Below are 18,385 nucleotides of genomic sequence, written 5' to 3'. Positions count from 1 at the left end.
AGTGCTTGCATGATCAGGTAGATTAGGGCAGGAGTAACTGTGAGTAGCTGTGTCGATCAGAGCGTTTGTTGGGTGGTGGAGTGAATTTCCCTTCCCTGGATTGTCCCCTTTTGGGGGCTCCTGATCTGCTCGCCCTCTCAAGATAGGGTTCCACTGAGAAGGTTGTAGGTTGTAGGGATTGAGTCAGAGTCCAAGTGCTGTGGATCAGCATTGTTGGAGTCCTTAGGTTCGAGGGTATGCTGAGTGGAGGAGATAGACTCCCTCCTCCAAGTAGTCTTATGAAGTGACTTACTGATTGTCCTCCTTTTTGCAGCCTGGGTCTCCTCGGGGAGGCAGTGTTTTGTCTCCAATGAGTCAATGCTGCCTCATATGAGGCCTGAGGGGGGTGAGGTTGGGCTTGTGAGTCCTGACGTACTGTGGGTTTTCTGGTTCCCTGGCTCCTGCAAGGGCATGCTGTCCTGGACCAGGTCTTGTACTGTGGTCGGTACCCTGTTGTCCCCTTATGCTTGGGAGGTTCCTTAAGGGCCGGGAGTCCTGTCAGCACAGTAGCACAGTGGTTAGCAATGCTGCCTCACAGCGCCAAGCACCTGGGTTCGAATCCAGCCTTGGGTGACTGTCTGTGTGGAGTTGATACGCTCTCCCTGTGTCTGTGTGGTTTCCTCCCACAGTCCAAAGATGCCCAGGTTAGCTGGATTGGCTATGATCAAAGCACAGGATTATGGGGATAGGGCGGGGGAATGGGCCTAGGTATAGTGCCATTTTGGAGACTCGATGGGCCAAATGGCCTCTTTCTGCAATACAGGGATTCTATGGATTTTCTGGAGAGGCTGAGTGGGGTTACGAATGAGATGAGCAGCTTTTTCTTTTCTTGTGGTGCGGGGTGTGCAACAGAGTGCTCGTGGCTGTATCTTGGTCCCTGTTAATCCTGAGATCCCGTGCTTCTGGTAGTACTTCCCGTTCTATCCTGATATTGTGGGTGCAATTCTCTGGCCTCGTTGTGTTCTTGCTCGAGCAAAATGAGGCCGTAAATAGTGGGAGAGGCTGAAAACAAGAACCGTGCCAGGCCCAAACAGTTTATGATGCAACCGGCCTGCTCCCATGGGCGAAATTGGAACATGCTGTAGAGTGGTGAGAAACTAATTATCACCACTTAAGCCCTATGTCCATACAATTAACGGCAGCAACCCGATATCCAACTGCATCTCTTCATTCAGCGGCCTCCCAGCAAGTGGTTACGCTGGTGCTGATTAGTACTCCCTTTTAAAAATGTGAACTTGGCAGAAGGGTTTCTGTGGGGAGCCGACGAGGTGAGTAGCCATCTTTGCTCACAGGCAAAGAGCCCGGGGGCGCTGGGCTTGCCGCCCCAGTGCTCGGCGGGGGGGTGGGGGCTGGCACACCCTTGTGGGGGCGGGGGACATCCTCCGCAGAGGTGTACGGCCACGGGAAGGGGGGGTGAAGGGGTCCGCTAAACACTGCGGGAGGCAACACCACACATTCAGCAGCCAACATCCAAACACCCAGGGGATAGGACACAGCTCTGGGGATATGTTCACGGCCAGACGGTGGGTAAGTGCAACTGGGAGGGGACCAGCGCCTGATCCAGGTGATGTTATGTGCGGGTGTCTGGGGTACAGGTTCAGGGTCCATTGAGGGACGTTTGCTGTGGTAGGGAGTTCATGGGGTGGGCATTGAGGGCATGGGGGAGGAGGGAGGATCGATGGGGGATTGGAGGCTTCCGGGATGGGAGCATTGCTATTGGCCAGTCTAACACCCTCTCCCAATTCGTGACAGGTTGTGAATGCTATGGACGGTATTTTAGAAGCTGCAGAACCGGCCCTAGTGGTGGTGCTGGGCCGAGCGCCGGGAAGCTTGCGGCAGTTCCCGCTCGTTACCACACTTAGAACTGTTTCTGGAGAATTGCGTCCTATTAATCTGTTGGGAGGCACTGACCACATTGACTATAATTCAAGCTACCTATGATTACTTGCTGGTCTTCTTTGTATAATTGTGTGGAGTGATGATTGTTCTGTACTGTGGCAGCATTGGGGGATTTGTTGTTCCTGGTGGTTATGCGTAATATATCTTTTAGAACGGGCGGCACGGTGGTTAGCACTGCTGCTTCACAGCGCCAGGGACCCAGGTTTGATTTTGACCTCGGCAAGCTGTCTGTTGAGTTTGCACATTTTCCTATGTCTGTGAGGGTTTCCTCCAAGTGCTCCGGTTTCCTCCCATAGTCCAAACATGTGCAGGTTAGGTGTATTGGATATGCTAAATTGTCCCGAATGTGGGATTACAGGGATCAGATGGCGGATTGGGCCCAGGTAAGGGTGCTCTTTCAGAAGATCAGTGCAGACTCAATGGGCCAAATGGCCTCCTTCTGCACTGCAGAGATTCTATGATTTTATGAGTGTCATCACAATTTTTTCTGTCTGTTATTTAACAATAATCTTTATTAGTGTCACAAGTAGGCTTACTTTAACACTGTGATTAAGTTACTGTGAAAACCCCCTAATCGACTTATTCCGGTGCCTGTTCTGGTACACAGAGGGAGAATTCAGAATGTCCAAATTACCTAACAGCACGTCTTTCGGGCTTTGTGGGAGGAAACCCACGCAGACACAGGGAAAAGGTGCAGATTATGTGGAGTATAAACATTGGAACAGGCTGATTGGGACAAATGATCACCCCCTTTGGTGTAGTCTATGGGCAGGATTCTCCGGTCTCCAAGCCACGTGTTTCTTGGCACGCTGTTTGCTGGTGGCGAGATTCTCTGCTCCCTCTGTTATCAGTGGGAATTCCTATTAAAGCCACCCCACGCTGCCGGAAAACCCGCGAGCGGGGATGCACTGCGGACAGAACCAGCGAACCACGCCGCCATCAAACCGCTAATTCTGGCCTATGTCACTCGAAATTTTCAGGGAAGGTGCCAAGGGTGGGGAGAACCCTGCTACAGAGGCAGAGGCAGCAGGGGTGGTTGGCGTTGCTGAACTTGCTTTATTATTATTGGGCGGTGAATGTGTACAAGGTGTGGCGATGGTGGGAAGGAGAAAGTAGGTTAGGATGGAGGAGGAATCTAGTAAGGTGTCTAGTTTTAGGGCTCTGGTGGCGGCAGCGTTGCCAATGGCTCTGAGTAGGTATTCAGAGAGCCCAGTGGTGCAGTCCACGGTGAAGATATAGAATCAGTTGAGAAGGCATTTTAGGGTGGAAGGGATGTCGGTGTTAACGCCGCTGTGTGAGAATCATGGGTTTGAGCTGGGCGGAATTGATAGTTTATACAGGAGGTGGAGGGAAGTGGAGCTGGTCAAGGTGAGGGATTTGGAGGAAGGGTTTGCCAGTCTGGAGGAGCTAAGGGAGAGGGTTTAGCCGCCGAGGGGGAGTGAGTTCAGGTATCTGCAGGTTGGAGACTTTGCGCAAAAGGTTTGCAGGGGGGTTCCATAGGTTGCCGGGACACACCCTGCTTGAACGACTGCTGCTCTCGGATGTGAAAGGGGAGGGACGAATTGGGGATATATACAAGTGGCTGGGGTAGCAAGGAGGCGAGCAGGTGGTGGAGCTCAAGGAGAAATGGGAACCAGAGTTGGGAGGGGAGATCAATTGGGTAGTATGAAATGAGGCACTACGTAGGGTTAACGGGACATCCTCTTGTGCAAGGATGATCCTGATACAGTTTAAGGTGCTGCACAGGGTGCATATGATTCGGGCGAGAATGAAGAGGTAGCAGATGAGTGTGAGAGTTGTGGGCAGGGGCCAGCGAACCATGCGCACATGTTTTGGGGTTGCGAAAAATTCACGGTCTTAGCCAGGATATGGAGGAGGAGATGGACCCGGATACTTTGGTGGCGATATTTGGGGTTTCAGAGAAGCCGGAGCTCATGAAGAGGAGGAAGACTGATGTTGTGGCCTTCACCTCTCTGATAGCATGGCGGTGAATTTTACTTGGTTGGGTGACCTATACAACGTCCTGCGATTAGAGAAGATAAAGTATGAGTTAAGGGGCTCTGCAGGAGGGTTTGAGAAAAGGTGGGGGATGGTTGTGACTGTGTTTGAGGAGCTGTTCGTCGTGGGGGTTGGTGGGGGGGGGGGGGGGGGGGGGAGATGAGGGGAAGGTTAAAAAGGGAAAAAATCTGTACAGACTGTATAGTTGATTGCTGGGAAGTATGTTTCCCGGGATATTTAGTTGATGTAACCTGTTTTCATACATGTTTGTAATAAAATACATTAAAACAATTCTAAATTTTGGCTGTGTAAAAAATCAATTCCCAGCCTGAGAACATTGAAGGCATTTGCATTGTTCCCAATTTGAGATTAACTAACCTCAGAGTCAAACCGATACCCAACATGATCTAAAGTCCACCCAACAATGGGCTTTAATCGTTGCAAAAGAACCTGAGCATAGAAACGTGACTCCCAGAGACTGCAATATATCCCAATTAGAAAAAATATTTTTCCAGCAAAAGTGGCGACATTTCTTAGTACTTTGTATAAATAGTGTATGTCACATGGCTGTGTAACTTAAGGAACTTGCTAGGCATAGAATGCATGCAATCTCATTGTATAGTTCTCACACTGTTGGTTCCACTCATGTTTACTTCCAGAAATGTTCATGTGAGTCTCTTGCTTTTAGAGGAATCCAAATTACTGGAAATAATCTGTGGGAAGTGGAGGACCACGTACTTGCTCACTTACATGATTTGCTTCATATTTTAGAGCATTGAGCACTGCATGTGTTAATCTGATCCCTGCCTTGGTAACCGGAGAGTTGTTTGGTAAAACAAACGAGGTCAGCTTGCACCTGCTGCACAATGATGCCCCCTTAGACATACTTGAAGGTTTACAATGGGAGATTGAAGATATGGCTTTTCCTCTGCTCCGGAAAGTAACAGTGCAGAATACCCTGAGGAAGGCCTTCATGGATGCAGAGATCATCATTGTTCTCGACGATTATGTGCCAGTGAAGGATCAATCAATTGAAGACTGTTACAAAGAAATGGTCAGTTTCTACCAAGAGCTTGCCATTATGATTGACACCTTTGCAAAATCTAATACCCGTGTGATTGTGGCTGGCGATTACATCGTGAATTTGAAAACATACTTGCTCATGCAACATGTATATTCCATTGATCATTGTAATTTTGTAGCAGTACCAACTCAGTTGGAAGGAGAAGTCAAAGCACTGCTAGCTCAGCAGTTGAGCGTAAATGCACAAGGTGAGTAAATTTTACTCTTTGTTGTCACTTTCAAAGCTATACAGATTCTTGACTCTACAGATTTATCCATGGCTGGCAACACATTAGTCAATGTAAATAGTTAAAGACTCCTGCAATATTAATAGGCATTCATGACTCTGGAACTTGTCAACTGGAGGGTGGCACAGTGCTTAGTCCTGCTGCCTCACAGCGCCAGGGACCCAGGTTCGATTCCAACCAACTGTGTGTATGGAGTTTACACGTTCTCCCCATGTTTGCATGGGTTTCCTCTGGGTGCTCTGGTTTCCTCCCACAGTCCAAAGATGTGCAAGTTAGGTGTATTGGCCATGTTAAGTTTTCCCTAAGTGTCCAAAAGGTTAGAGGGGGCCTGGATAGGGTGCTCCTTCAGAGGATTGGTGCAGACCTGGTGGGCCAAATGGCCTCCTTCTGCACTGTAGCGATTCTATGAACTATCAAATCAGCCTACCCTTGGGGCATTAGTCACATTTGTCAAACATTCTTCCTCAATGTAACGGATTTTGGAGCATTACAGTCGTGTACATTGTTGCATAATATGGAACAGATTTTTAATTCCAGCATTCCAGTAAACCACCATTATCGGCAGAATTTAATGATCTCTGCCATGGCAAATTTGGCAGCAGCGTGTGCATTTAATCAGGGGAGTGGTTGCTGGGTGGGGACCCATCGGCTTCCTGCCTCTACTCCAATTCAATCCAGGATAGGAAGACTCGTGGGCAACCTTTCTGCCCTGCTGCCAAATGATGCCCTTAAGTGGGCAAATAAGGCCAATCAACAGCAGGCAAGGTAGTCTGCATGTGGAAAGCTTGAAAACCAATCCTGACTTGTTTTCTTGCAGGCACTGAGAGAGGCAGCTGTCCTTCTTACAAAGGCCAACAGTGCTGATTGAGCGGCACAGCATCAGAAGGTGGGTGTGCCAGTGGGGGGGGGCCTGCTGATAGACACCCCACCCTGGCCTTGCTGCCCCCTCCACCTCACCGAGCTCCCCAACCATTATGTATGGGTGAGTCAGGCCTCTCCATTGTTTCCTTTCCACTTGCTCACTTCTCGTCATGAGCCCACCACTCTGGTCTGGAGGTAGTCGTGGCTAATCTGATTGTGGCATTAACCCCTCTTTCCTTCCTGTCCCACATGACCCTTGTTCAGTAAAACACTGTTGAATTCAGCGTGAATGGTTTGAATGACCGGGTCTCCACCACTCTCTGTGGAAGAGAATTCTAAAGACTAATAACCCTTTGATAAGGAATTCCTCCTTATCTCTACTTTAAACGGGCAGTGCAGGTTCCTGACATGAACAGGTTGGACCTTTATTGGCAAATTTAGGTTCTGTGACCCATGGAACCTTTCAAATGACTAAAATTCCCCTGTAGACAGGTTGACAACTTTCTGTTATGTGTTATAGAAATAACTCCTATACCTTGTTATCTTTGCTACTGCTCAAGTCTCATTCCCTAATGTGGTTTATATTACATTCTCCCAACTATCTACTTAGTATCCTTCATAGAACAAATTCCAATCTCCTATTATCCCGGAGTAATATTCTCCCAACATGTCTTACATCATTCTGCCATACATTTACATACCCTGTACAGAACATACTCCAAATCCCCCATATTATCTGTTTGTGTTACATTACAATCTCTGAAATATTTATTATCATGTGCAAAAACACATTCTCAACTCAAGTCACAGTATTTTTGATTATTGCACTGTTAAAGTGAAGAAAGCCATCCAAGTTTTTTTTTAAAAGATTCATGCGACAGGCTTGGAAGATATGTATTCATGAAAATCTCTATTGTCACAAGTAGGCTTCAAATGAAGTTACTGTGAAAAGCCCCCAGTCGCCACATTCCGGCACCTGTTCAGGGAGGCTGGTACGGGAATTGAACCCGCGCCGCTGGCCTGCCTTGGTCTGCCAGATGATTGCCGTTGTTGATTATTATAACAACTTGTGTTTCTACCTTCCCTGTTACATGACAGAATATCCCAAGGCCAACATTGAAAATTCATAGGAGCACGGTCACAGTCTCTTTCAAACTGACAAAATATGGGCCTGTTGTCTCAGTCAGAATAGCTGCTCTTCATTTGGAAAACAACAGCAGATACATTTCCTTGAAGCCCATCTCAGGGAAGGAAGGAGCAGCATAGTCTGCTATCTTGTCAGGCCTACTAGTAAAGTAAAGTCGCCATACTCCCAGATGACCATAGACTGCTTTCCCCTTTGAGAGGGAGAACTGACTGATGGTGATTTAACCTAAGGATCACCACACCTCAAATGGGAGACAAGGTTAAGAAAGCGAGGCCTTCATGAATAACCTCAGCCAGCACAATAATTGAGCCCTTGCTGTTGGCTTTGCATCACAAACCAGCTGTCCAACCAACTAAGCTACACAGAGGTCTGAAGAAATGTCATACAGACCTGAAACGTTAACCATATTTCTCTCCCCACAGATGCTGCCAGACCTGCTGAGCCTTTCTAGCATTTTCAGTTTTTATTACAAATGCGATGCAGATGGAGAAACTTGGGGACTAGAGGCCTTAATTGAAGGGGAGTGTCATAGAGGTCTGCAGCACAGAAAAGGCCTATCACGTTGGTGCCTGTCAAAAACAGCCACCTAACTATTCTAATCCTATCTTCCAGCACTTGACCCATAGCCTTGTATGCCTTGGCATTGCAAGTGCACAACACCTAATTCTTAAATATTATGAGGGTCATTGCCTCCACCATCCTTTCAGACAGTGAGCTCCAGACTCCCACCACCCTCCCACCACCCTCTAAACCTCCTGCCACTTACCTTAAATCTATGCCCCCCCCCCCCCCAGTCAATCATCCCTCCACCAAGGGGAAAAGTTTCTTCCTGTCTACTCTATCTATGCCTTCATAATTGTATACATCTCAAACATATCCCCCTCAGTCTCCTCTGCTCCAAGGAAAACAACCCCAGTCTATCCAATCTATCAAATGAAGTTAGAGAAGCTGAGGAAGGAAAAAGTGAGAGATGGACCATATGAAGACAAGGGATAACAGGAGAAAAAATGTTTAATGCAGCAAGTGGTTAGGGTCAGGGATGCACTGCCTGGAGGCAGGTTCAATCGAGGCATTCCAAAGGGAACCTGATTGTTATCTGAAAGGGAAGAATGTGCAGGCTAATGGCGAGAAGGCAGGGGAGTGTCACAAAGTCAATTGCTCCATTGGAGAGCTGAACCAGACACGACAGGTCGAGTTGTCTCTTTCTGTGTTGTCACAATTTTGTCATTCTATAAAAAGCAAAAAGCTAGGGCAGCACGGTGGCCTAGTGGTTAGCACAACCGCCTCACGGCGCTGAGGTCCCAGGTTCGATCCCGGCTCTGGGTCACTGTCCGTGTGAAGTTTGCACATTCTCCCCGTGTCTGCGTGGGTCTAGCCCCCACAACCCAAAAAAATGTGCAGGGTAGGTGGATTGGCCACACTAAATTGCCCCTTAATTGGAAAAAATAATTGGGTAATCTAAATTTATTTAAAAAAAGCAAAAAGCTCCCAGGATTGGGAAACATGACAGCGGAGGCATTGAATTATGTGGGATGTGAAATGTCAGCTTCCCAATAGCAGGATGAAAGTTGGAAAGTAAGTTGGTGGCAAGTTTTTTTATAAATGTTTTTTTATAGGGTTTTTGAACAAGGTATACTTACCGTTATGTACACAGGATAAGAAACATATATATATATATACACATATATAGAAGAGAAGGGCATACCCAAACATATCAAAGAAAAGAAAATAGTACATAGTGAAAAAAATAATACAATAAAATATGAACTAGAATAACAGGTAGGGTATTGTGCACCAGCTCGACAGCGGCAAACTCTGTACACTTGGCAAAATTATTTACAACAAGTAAGTAGGCGACTGTTTCCGGGGGAAGGAGTGGGGTGGGGATTGGGGAGGCAAATATACATTTGGGTGCCGGGGAGATAATTACAGTGTGCGCTACTTGGCTGTGTTTCGTGTTGTTACCTGCTTCTCCCGGATGGATCTCGCTGCCGTCTCGTGCTTGCCTCCGCTTCTGCTGCTCCTCCCGTCCTCCGTCTTTATTTTCCTCTTTCCCCGCTCCTGGAGATGTCATGCTCGTTTTGGTATCCCGTGCCTTCCTTCCGGCTCCCATTCCCCTGTCCCCACCCCCCACCTCGTTCGTTCTCCTCTCTTGTCCCCCCCCCCCCCCCCCCCCCCCCCCCCCCCCCCCCCCCTCCACGGTTCCTTTCCTTCCTCAGGTTTAGCTGTCTCCCGGTCTATCTCTCCCTTTCATGCCTTTGCTACTTTCCCCTGATTCTTGACTACATTCCCCTGATTCTTGGCTACCTGGCTATTTTTCCTCTTGTTCGTTGGCCACAAACAGGTCCTGGAACAGTCGCGTGAATGGCTCCCACGCTCTGTGGAAGCCGTCGTCTGACCCTCGGATGGCGAATTTGATTTTCTCCATTTGGAGAGATTCCGAGAGGTCGGACAGCCAGTCTGCAGCTCTGGGTGGTGCTGCTGACCTCCAGCCAAACAGGATTCTACGGCGGGCGATCAGGGAGGCAAAGGCAAGGATGTCCGCCCTCCTCCCCAGGAATAGATCTGGCTGGTCCGAGACCCCGAAGACCGCCACTTTCGAGCATGGCTCCATCCTCACCCCCACCACTTTGGACATTGCCTCAAAGAAGGCTGTCCAGTACTCCACAAGTCTGGGGCAAGACCAGAACATGTGGGCGTGGTTGGCCGGGCCTACTTGGCACCGTTCACATCTATCCTCCACCTCCGTGAAGAACCTACTCATACGGATTCTTGTTAAGTGGGCTCTATGTACCACTTTTAGCTGCACCAGGCTGAGTCTTGTGCACGTGGCGGTGGAGTTGACCCTATGCAGTGCTTCGCTCCAGAGTACCGACCCTATCTCAATCCCCAGGTCATCCTCCCATTTCTTGTTGCGTCCAGTACAGTGTCGGCATTTCCTATCAGTCGGTCATAGACGTCACTACAGTTTCCTTTGTCTAGTATGCTTGCGTCCAGTAGTCCTTCCAGTAGTGTCCGTCGTGGCGGTTGTGGGTACGTCCTTGTCTCCTTTCGTAGGAAGTTTTTAAGCTGCAGATACCTTAGCTCATTCGCCTTGGCTGGCTGAAATTTCTCTGTCAGTTCGTCCAGTGTTGCGATCCTGCCGTTCGTGTATAGGTCCCTGAAATTCAGTGTCCCTCCGCCCTGCCCCCACCTTTTGAAGATGGCATCAGTCAGTGCTGGTGTGAACCTATGGTTGTTGCAGATTGGAGCTTTGTCCGACATTTTGGTCAGGCCAAATTGCTGCCGCAGTTGGTTCCAGGATTGGAGGGTGGCTATCACCACCGGGCTGTTGGAGTGTTTTTTGGGTGGGGATGGGAGTGCTGCCATGGCGAGGGCCCAGAAGGCCGCGCAGGAGGCCTCCTCCGCGCGCACCCACTCGGCCTCTGGCTCCTTGATCCATCTCCTTATTCGCTCGGCCGTCGCTGCCCAGTGGTAGAATTGCGTGGGTTTGGGAGGGCTAGCGCCCCCCTAGATTTTGTTTTTTGTAGGACCTTCTTTGGGATCCCAGCATTCCCCCCCCCCCCCCTCCCCCATACGAACGCCATGATTAGTTTGTCCAGCGCTTTGAAAAAGGCCTTGGGGATGTAGATCGGAATGGATCTAAACAGGAAGAGGAACCTGGCCTGTACGTTCATTTTGATCGTCTGGACTCTCCCCGTGAGGGAGAGTGGGAGTGTGTTCCATCTCTGCAGGTCCTTTTTTACTTCCTCCGTCAGACTGGTGAGGTTCCATTTGTGGATCCCTTTCCAGTCATGGGCTATTTGGATCCCCAGGTAGCGGAGTTTGTGTCGGGCTTGTTTAAACGGCAGCCCCTTTAGTGCTGCCCCCCCTACTTGCGGGTGTACTGGGAAGATCTCGCTTTTGCTCATGTTGAGTTTGTAGCCAGAGAAGGCTCCAAACGCTTTCAGGTGCGCGATGATTCCATCCATGCTGCTCTCTGGGTCCGAAATGTAGAGGAGCAGGTCATCTGCATACAGTGAGACTCTGTGCTCTCTGCCTCCCCTTCGGATCCCCCTCCAGCTTTTTGCTGCTTTGAGCGCGATTGCTAGTGGTTCGATCACTAGGGCGAACAGCAGCGGGGACAGTGGGTATCCTTGTTTGGTGCTCCTGTGCAGTTGGAAGTATTGGGAGTTGGTATTGGTGGTCCGTACGCTCGCCGTGGGAGCGTTGTCTCGGAGCTTTACCCAGGAGGTGAACCCTGTTCCAAGCCCGAACCGCTCCAGTACCTCTATGAGGTATTTCCATTCGACTCTGACGAAGGCCTTTTCTGCGTCTAGGGAGACGATCACCTCTTGTGTTCTCTCCCCGGAGGGGTCATTATCACATTCAGCAGGTGCCTGATGTTCGAGGTAAGCTGTCTACCTTTGACTAAGCCCGTCTGGTCCTCTGTGACCACCTCAGGTACACAGTCTTCTAGCCTTTTGGCTAGGATTTTGGCCAGTATTTTGGCGAGCGTTCAGCAGTGAGATTGGTCTGTATGACCCACATTCCGTTGGGTCTTTGTCTTTCTTAGGTATCAGCGAGATTGAGGCCTGTGCTAGCGTGGGTGGCAGTGTGCCCCTAGCTAGCGAGTCTATGAACATCTCCCGCAGGTGCGGGGCCAGCGTGTGTCGCAAATTTTTTGTAGAAGTCTGATCCCGGCGCCTTTCCCGCCAGCATGGAGCTAATGCTGTCCATGATCTCTCCCAGTGCTAGTGGTGCTTCCAAGCACCGTTTTCTGCCCTCCCCCACGACTGGAATGTCCAGTCCATCAAGGAACCATTTCATCCCAGACTCCCCCCTTGGGGGCTCTGAGGTGTACAGCTCTTGGTAGAAGGCCTTGAAGGTTTTGTTAATCTTTTCTGGATCTGTTTCTAACGTGCCTCTGGTACCCCTGATTTGTGCAATTTCTCTGGTGGCTGCCTGCTTTCTCAGCTGGTGTGCCAACAGGCGGCTGGCTTTGTCTCCGTGTTCGTACAGGGTCCCACGCGCCTGGCGGAGTTGGTGCACTGCTTTCCTGGTGGAGAGCAGGTCAAAGTTCCTTTGTAGCTCTTTCCTCTCCGCCAGGAACTCTACGGTCGGGGCCTCGGAGTATTTACGGTCTACCTCCAGTATGGAGTCGATCAGCTACTGCCAAGCCACCCTTTCCTCCCTATCTCTTTGCGCTTTGAAAGCGATGATTTCCCCTCTTAGTACGGCCTTTAGCGCTTCCCAGAACGTGGAGGGTGAGACCTCCCCGTTCTGGTTGTTCTCTGTGTACTCTGCTATGGCCCGCGCTATCCTTTCGTTGAAGGCCTTGTCAGCTAGTAAGGCACCGTCCAACCTCCATGTGGGGCGTTGGGCCCTGCCCTTCTCTAGCCGCACGTCCATGTAATGTGGAGCGTGGTCTGCCCCCCCCCCCCCCCCCCCCCCCCCAATGATTAGTCGATGCGTCGCTATGTCTGGGTCTTCTTGATGAAGCTCGTGTCGTCCCAGTTGGGTGCGTACACATTGACTAGTACCACCGGTGCCCCATCCAGGGCCCCGCTGAACATGAAGTACCGTCCCCCCGGGTCAGTAACCGTCCCTGTCACCCTAAACATCGTCCTCTTGCCGATCAATATCGCCACCCCCCTGGCCCTTGTCCCATAGCAGGAATGGTAGGTTTGTCCCGCCCAGCCCTTTCTTACCCGCAGTCGATCCTGCTCTCTCAGGTGTGTCTCTTGGAGGAAGACTATGTCGGCCCTCATGTTTCTTAGGTGGGTGAGGACTCTGGATCTCTTCACTGGGCTGTTGAGTCCTCTTACATTCCAGGTGACTATCCTGGTGGGGGGCTTCTGCCCCCTCGCTCCTGTGGGATTAACCATACTTATCTGGTGGACGTGCCCCTGCCCTCCGGGGTTTCCCTTTATTAGGGGGCCGTCCAGGATGGCCGCTGTCGCTGCTCTGTCCATGCGGTCGTGTCCCTGCGCTCCGGGGTTCCCCTTTGTCCCGGGGACACCCGCCATGGCCGCCCATTGTGCGTTCGCCAAGCGAGTAGTCCCCTGCACTCTGGGGTCTCCCTTTGCCCAGAGACCGTACTGAGTGGGTGCTTGCAGCGGTTCCTTGTTTCGAGCACTTAGGTTGTGGCACTTTGTAGCCCTGTTCCTTTTCTAGCCTCGTTTGTCCCTCCTTCCCTGCAACCCCCCTCCCCAGTCTCTCGCTCCCTGTGTACCCCCCGCCCCCGGTCTCTCTCTTTTCCCTCCTCCCCTATATACCCCTCCTTTGTCCCTCTTTCCCCTGTTCCTGTCCCCGTTTGCTCTCCTGACTCTGATGGGTGGTCCCCCCCATCCCCTGCCTGGCGCCTTCCCCCCTGCTGGGGGCGCGCTGCGACCCTGCTTTGTTGCGTGCCCCCGGTGCTAGCTTTCCTGCTAGTACGGTGGTCCCCTCTCGGGAGTTACTGTCTCGCTTCTCCCCTGCCTGGCCTCTGCGGTTTTCTGCCCGCTCTTCCCCCATCCTACCCTGCACCCCTCTCGCTTGCTCTCCCTTCTCCACTACTCTCGTTCCCTCGTGCTGGGGCCTGGCCTCCCACCTGGAGCGGTCCCTCGGGCAGTGGTTTGCTCTTTGTTCAGGGTGCTCTTGCCGTTGCCTCACCCCCCCCCCCCCCCCCCCCCGTTGCCGTGTTGTTGCCCCTTGCCAGGGGCCCCTCATCCCTACCCTCGCCGGTGGTTTTCCAGCCCGTGTTCCTCGACAAACTTGTTTCCTCAGCGGGGGCTGTAAAGAAGTATTCTCTTTCTTGGTATGTGACCCAGAGTTTCGCTGGGTACAGCATACCAAACGCACGTTGCTCCTGTGAAGAGCTGCTTTCGCTCTATTGAACTCTGCCCGTCTCCTGGCTAGATCTGCCCCAATATCCTCACAAATTCTAATGGCGTGTCCTTCCCATTTGCAGGCTCTATTTTTCCTGGCCCAGAGCAGGATTGTTTCCCTATCCTGGTACCGGTGCAGTTTAGCTATGACTGCTCTCGGATGGTCTCCTGTCTTGGGCTTCGGGCGCAGCGACCGATGTGCTCTGTCCATTTCTGGTGGGTTGGGAAAGGTTTTCCTCCCCACTAAGTTGCCCAGCATCTTGGCCACATATGCTGTGGGGTTTCTACCCTCGATCCTCTCTGGCAGGCCCACTATCCTGACATTTTGCCTTCTCGAGCGGTTTTCCTGGTCGTCTACTCTGCCCTTCAGGCTCCCCTGTGTTGTGCCCAGTCTCGTCACCTCCCTCTCCAGGGCCGTGACCCGGTCGCTCATGTCAGTCGCTGCTTTCTCCAGCTCCTTAATGGTCGCCTCATGGGCTTCCAGTTTCTCCACTTGGGCATCCAATTTCTCCCCATATCTGGCCAGGGCCTGCTGCACCTCTGTCAGGGCCTTGGCCACTGCTGCCTGCACTGCGGCCTCTATGTCTGCCTTCGCCTCTGCCTCGTTTACCTGCTGATGCTCCCTCAGCGCCTCAGTAAAGGCCAGTTCCAGCTCCTCCCTGGCCCCGGGGGAGAATGTACCTGTCTGTCCAGCTCTTTTTGATGCAGCGATACTTCCGTTCTGCCGCTTTGTGCGCTGATTCGCTCGTCTGAACTGGCTCACCCATTGCCCCGTCTGCCTTTGGTGCCCCTTCTCCCTCTGCTTTGGCTCCCTTCTGGCATTTTTTCACCCCCTTCCCTTTCTTCTTTTCTTCTCCCCTTGTTTTTCTTTTCCACCCCCTATATTTTTTTAGTTTCTTCCCTTTTTCTTCTCTCCTCCCTTGTCTCCTTTACCACTTCATTTTTTTCTCTTTTATAAAACTCTTCTCAGGTGGGCTTGTTTTGGGTGAGAAAAAAAAGACTGCAAAAAGGAGAAAAGAAAAAGTATATTTTTTTCCCCCCCTCCCCTCTCTTTAAAAGTTTTCTTTTCAGAGTTTTGTTTTTGCAAAAGTTCTTTTTTCCTTCCTTTTCCCTCACTCACCCAAGGTCGAGAAAGAGAGAGGCCTCTTTGTTCTTGCCTCGTGGTGGTCACTGCCAGCTGTGGGGGGGGGGGGGGGGGAGGGGGGTGTTGTTGGGTCGTTGGTTGCTCCTCCGCTGCTGTCCCCACTGCTTGGTCCGGGCCGCCGCTCGTCGCACCCTGCGCTCTCCCGCTGGGGGGGGGAGGGGGGTGTTGTTGGGTCGTTGGTTGCTCCTCCGCTCCCTCCCCGCTGCAGGCTCAGCTCGGCTTCGGTCCGGGCCGCTGCTCCGGTCCTGCCCTGCCCTCTGGTGCCGTTGCGGGGGATCGTAAACAAGGAACCGCTGCCGCCGGATCGTTCCGCTGCTGAGGGCCCAATTCCCCTGCCACCGATTTCGCGGGACTTAGAATTTTTTTCCCCTTCCTGCCTCCTCCCGTTGCAGAGACCCCCTGAAAAAAGCCGTTGTCCAGCGGGAGCCCCTTTTCTTTGTGGCCGCTCTGCTCGCGAACCGGAAGTCCGTTCAGTAGGTGGCAAGTTAAAGGTGAATCATGTTGCTGACTGCAAGCAGGGTGAACCTATTTTGTAATGTATTAACATGTTATTTATACTCATTAAAGCACATGGTGAGCAGATTAAATTGCACCTTTGCGATGAAGTCAGCGGCCATCGAGAAACATGAGTTAAAGGTGATGTGTCGCAGGCATGGTTATCTTCCTGGTGGCTTTGGAGTGAGTTGGAGTTACTTTTCCCCTATGCGGAACTTGATTGGACAAGGGGAGAGGGGGTTGAGCTGTTGCTTTGAGCTTGGTTGGCAGCTTTTTTGTATTCATTGATGGGACATGGGCATCGCAGGCTGTGTCAGCATTTATTGCCCATTCCTAATTGCCCTTGATGGGGTAGTTAAGAGTCAACCACATTGCTGTGCGTCTGGAATCACATGTCGGCCAGGCCAGGTAAGGATGGCAGATTCTTTCCCTAAAGAACATTAGTGAACCAGATGGATTTTTACGACAATTGACAATGGTTTCATGGTCATCATTAGACTCTTAATTCCACATATTTTATTGAGTTTCAACTTCCATTACCTGCTGTGGTGGGATTCAAACCTGGGTCCCCAGATCATTATCCTGGGTCTTTGGATTACTAGTCCAGGAACAATGCCACTATGCCAACGCCTCCCCTCCCCGCTGTCCAAGGAGATTGGGGCATGGCTGTCCAAGGGAGGGAAGTCAAGACATGATGACACTCAGAAGAGCTCTGGGGAACAGAGGAGAGAGGTGGACGACAGGGAAACACTGATGGGAGATAAAGGCTGCTACAGGTCCAGGATACTGGGGGCGGGGGTGGGTGGGCAGCTAAGTGATGAAGCAGGTTCAGCTCTAGGTTGACAGACAATTGATCAAGAGTGTTGGTAGGTAGTTTGAGGGTGATACAAGGAAGGTCAAAGATGACTGAGGGAGGGCACAGAGTGATGGCTTGCAACTCCAGGAATAAAGGTGTGACAGGTAGGGAGGGGCTTGCATTAGTTCAAGTTCAAATGCTCCTTCTCACAGACAGGCAAAATTATGCTGCGAGCTTGAAGGGAGTGGATGCCTGGTTGGGCACTTGGGGCGGGATTCTCCCTTTTGGGGAGTAAGTCCCCCCACGCCGGCCGGAAAACGGGCGAGAATCACTCCGGACTCTTTCCTCGAAAGTGAATTGCGGGCCTGGCCACCGCTGAGCCCCCCCCCCCAGAGTCAGAAAGCCCCCACCAGGACCGCCACCGCAGGCGCAGGTCCGAGCCCCCGCCGGGTGGTACCAGATGTCAACCACACTGGCGGGAGTTCGGCCGCTCGACCGCGGTGAATTGCCGCAGGGGGCTGTTCCAACGGCCTCCGACCGACGCCGCGTCGACTGCGCGTGCGCGACTGGCGGGTCCACGGAGAATCGCACAAGCGCCGTCGTGCTGGATTTCCAGCATGAACGGCTATTCTCCGCCCCCTTGCAGGCCAAGATTCCGGCGCGGAGCGTCAGAGAATCCCGCCCCTGGACTTTCCTAGAGTCATAAAATTTACAGTGCAGAAGGAGGCCATTCAGCCCATCGCATCTGCACCGTCCCTTGAAAAGAGCACCCTACTTTTTTAAAATAAATTTAGAGTACCCAGTTAATTTTTTCCAATTGATGGGCAATTTAGTGTGGCCATGGGGAGAATGTGCAAGCTCCACATGGACAGTGACCCAGAACTGGGATCGAACCTGGGACCTCAGCACCGTGAGGCAGCAGTGCTAAGTACTGCACCACCGTGGTGCCTAGAGCACACTACTTAAGCTCACACCTCAACCCTATCCCCGTATCCCAGTAACACCACCTAAACGTTTTGGATACTAAGGGCAATTTAGCATGGCCAATCCACCTAATCTATACATCTTTGGACTTTCAACCTCCATGAGGAAACGATAGCTAGTGACTCTACTGCACAATTGGTCTTGCTTCTTGATTGGATGGAGTTAATTAGCTGACTACTGTATGATTGTGTATCACTTCCAGAATTTCCCACTCCTATCCGGTCCCATTGTTGGGACACTCACTGCTGCAATAAGCTTCCAAGCAATGTACTGAGAAAACTATTGAGGGAGAAACAAAGAATGTTGCACAAATCCCACAAAAAGGTAGGCATAGCTCGGACCAATACATAACAACACCTTTTATTTGGAGGAAGTGAGCGCAGTCAACCGAGAAGTTGTTCAATATAAGAATAAGTTCAGCCACGTGGAGGAGACTGATAGTGGATGGCGACTGGCTAGGCCATCCTGTGGTCAGATAGTGGTGTAGAGGGACTGCCTGTTGTATACTCTATGCAGCATACTCGCAAACCTTTATTACCCTGAATAATATAGAATCCTCTGCCACCCTCAATATAACACTCCCAAGTTCTCTATTATCCACACAACAATACACTTCAAAAATTATATTATTGTCTACAAGATACACCTTACAATTGTTGTGCAGAAACATACTATATTAGCTCCATAGTTCCCTGTGTGAGCAATCTCCATCCAAAATCTCTTGTTCTCCTATCTTCCTAAGTTTTTTAATAATGCAGATGATGTAAATTGAATGGCCAAGCGTGATCTAATTGCCATGTCTTTATGGTTGTTTTTTTTATGACACAATGGGTTGGTTAGGCTAGAAAGAATTGGTAGTCATAA

The 18,385-nt window shown here is 50.9% G+C and overlaps 1 protein-coding gene across 4 annotated transcripts in view; it reads left to right on the top strand.

The window, feature by feature from the left end:
* Window positions 1–18,385, top strand: part of mdh1b (malate dehydrogenase 1B, NAD (soluble)) — a 68,425-nt gene that overhangs the window by 26,130 nt on the left and 23,910 nt on the right. For all 4 annotated transcript variants that reach the window (XM_038787446.1, XM_038787448.1, XM_038787455.1 and 1 more), the window contains one exon: window positions 4,708–5,207. In XM_038787446.1, coding sequence (XP_038643374.1) covers window positions 4,708–5,207 — 500 coding nt within the window. The remainder of the gene's footprint in view (window positions 1–4,707; window positions 5,208–18,385) is intronic.

This window comes from Scyliorhinus canicula, chromosome 2 (genome assembly GCF_902713615.1).
Source record: "Scyliorhinus canicula chromosome 2, sScyCan1.1, whole genome shotgun sequence".
Classification (NCBI taxonomy): Eukaryota; Metazoa; Chordata; class Chondrichthyes; order Carcharhiniformes; family Scyliorhinidae; genus Scyliorhinus; species Scyliorhinus canicula.
Note: the sequence above shows the minus strand (reverse complement) of the source record. Positions and strands in the feature narration are given on the sequence as shown.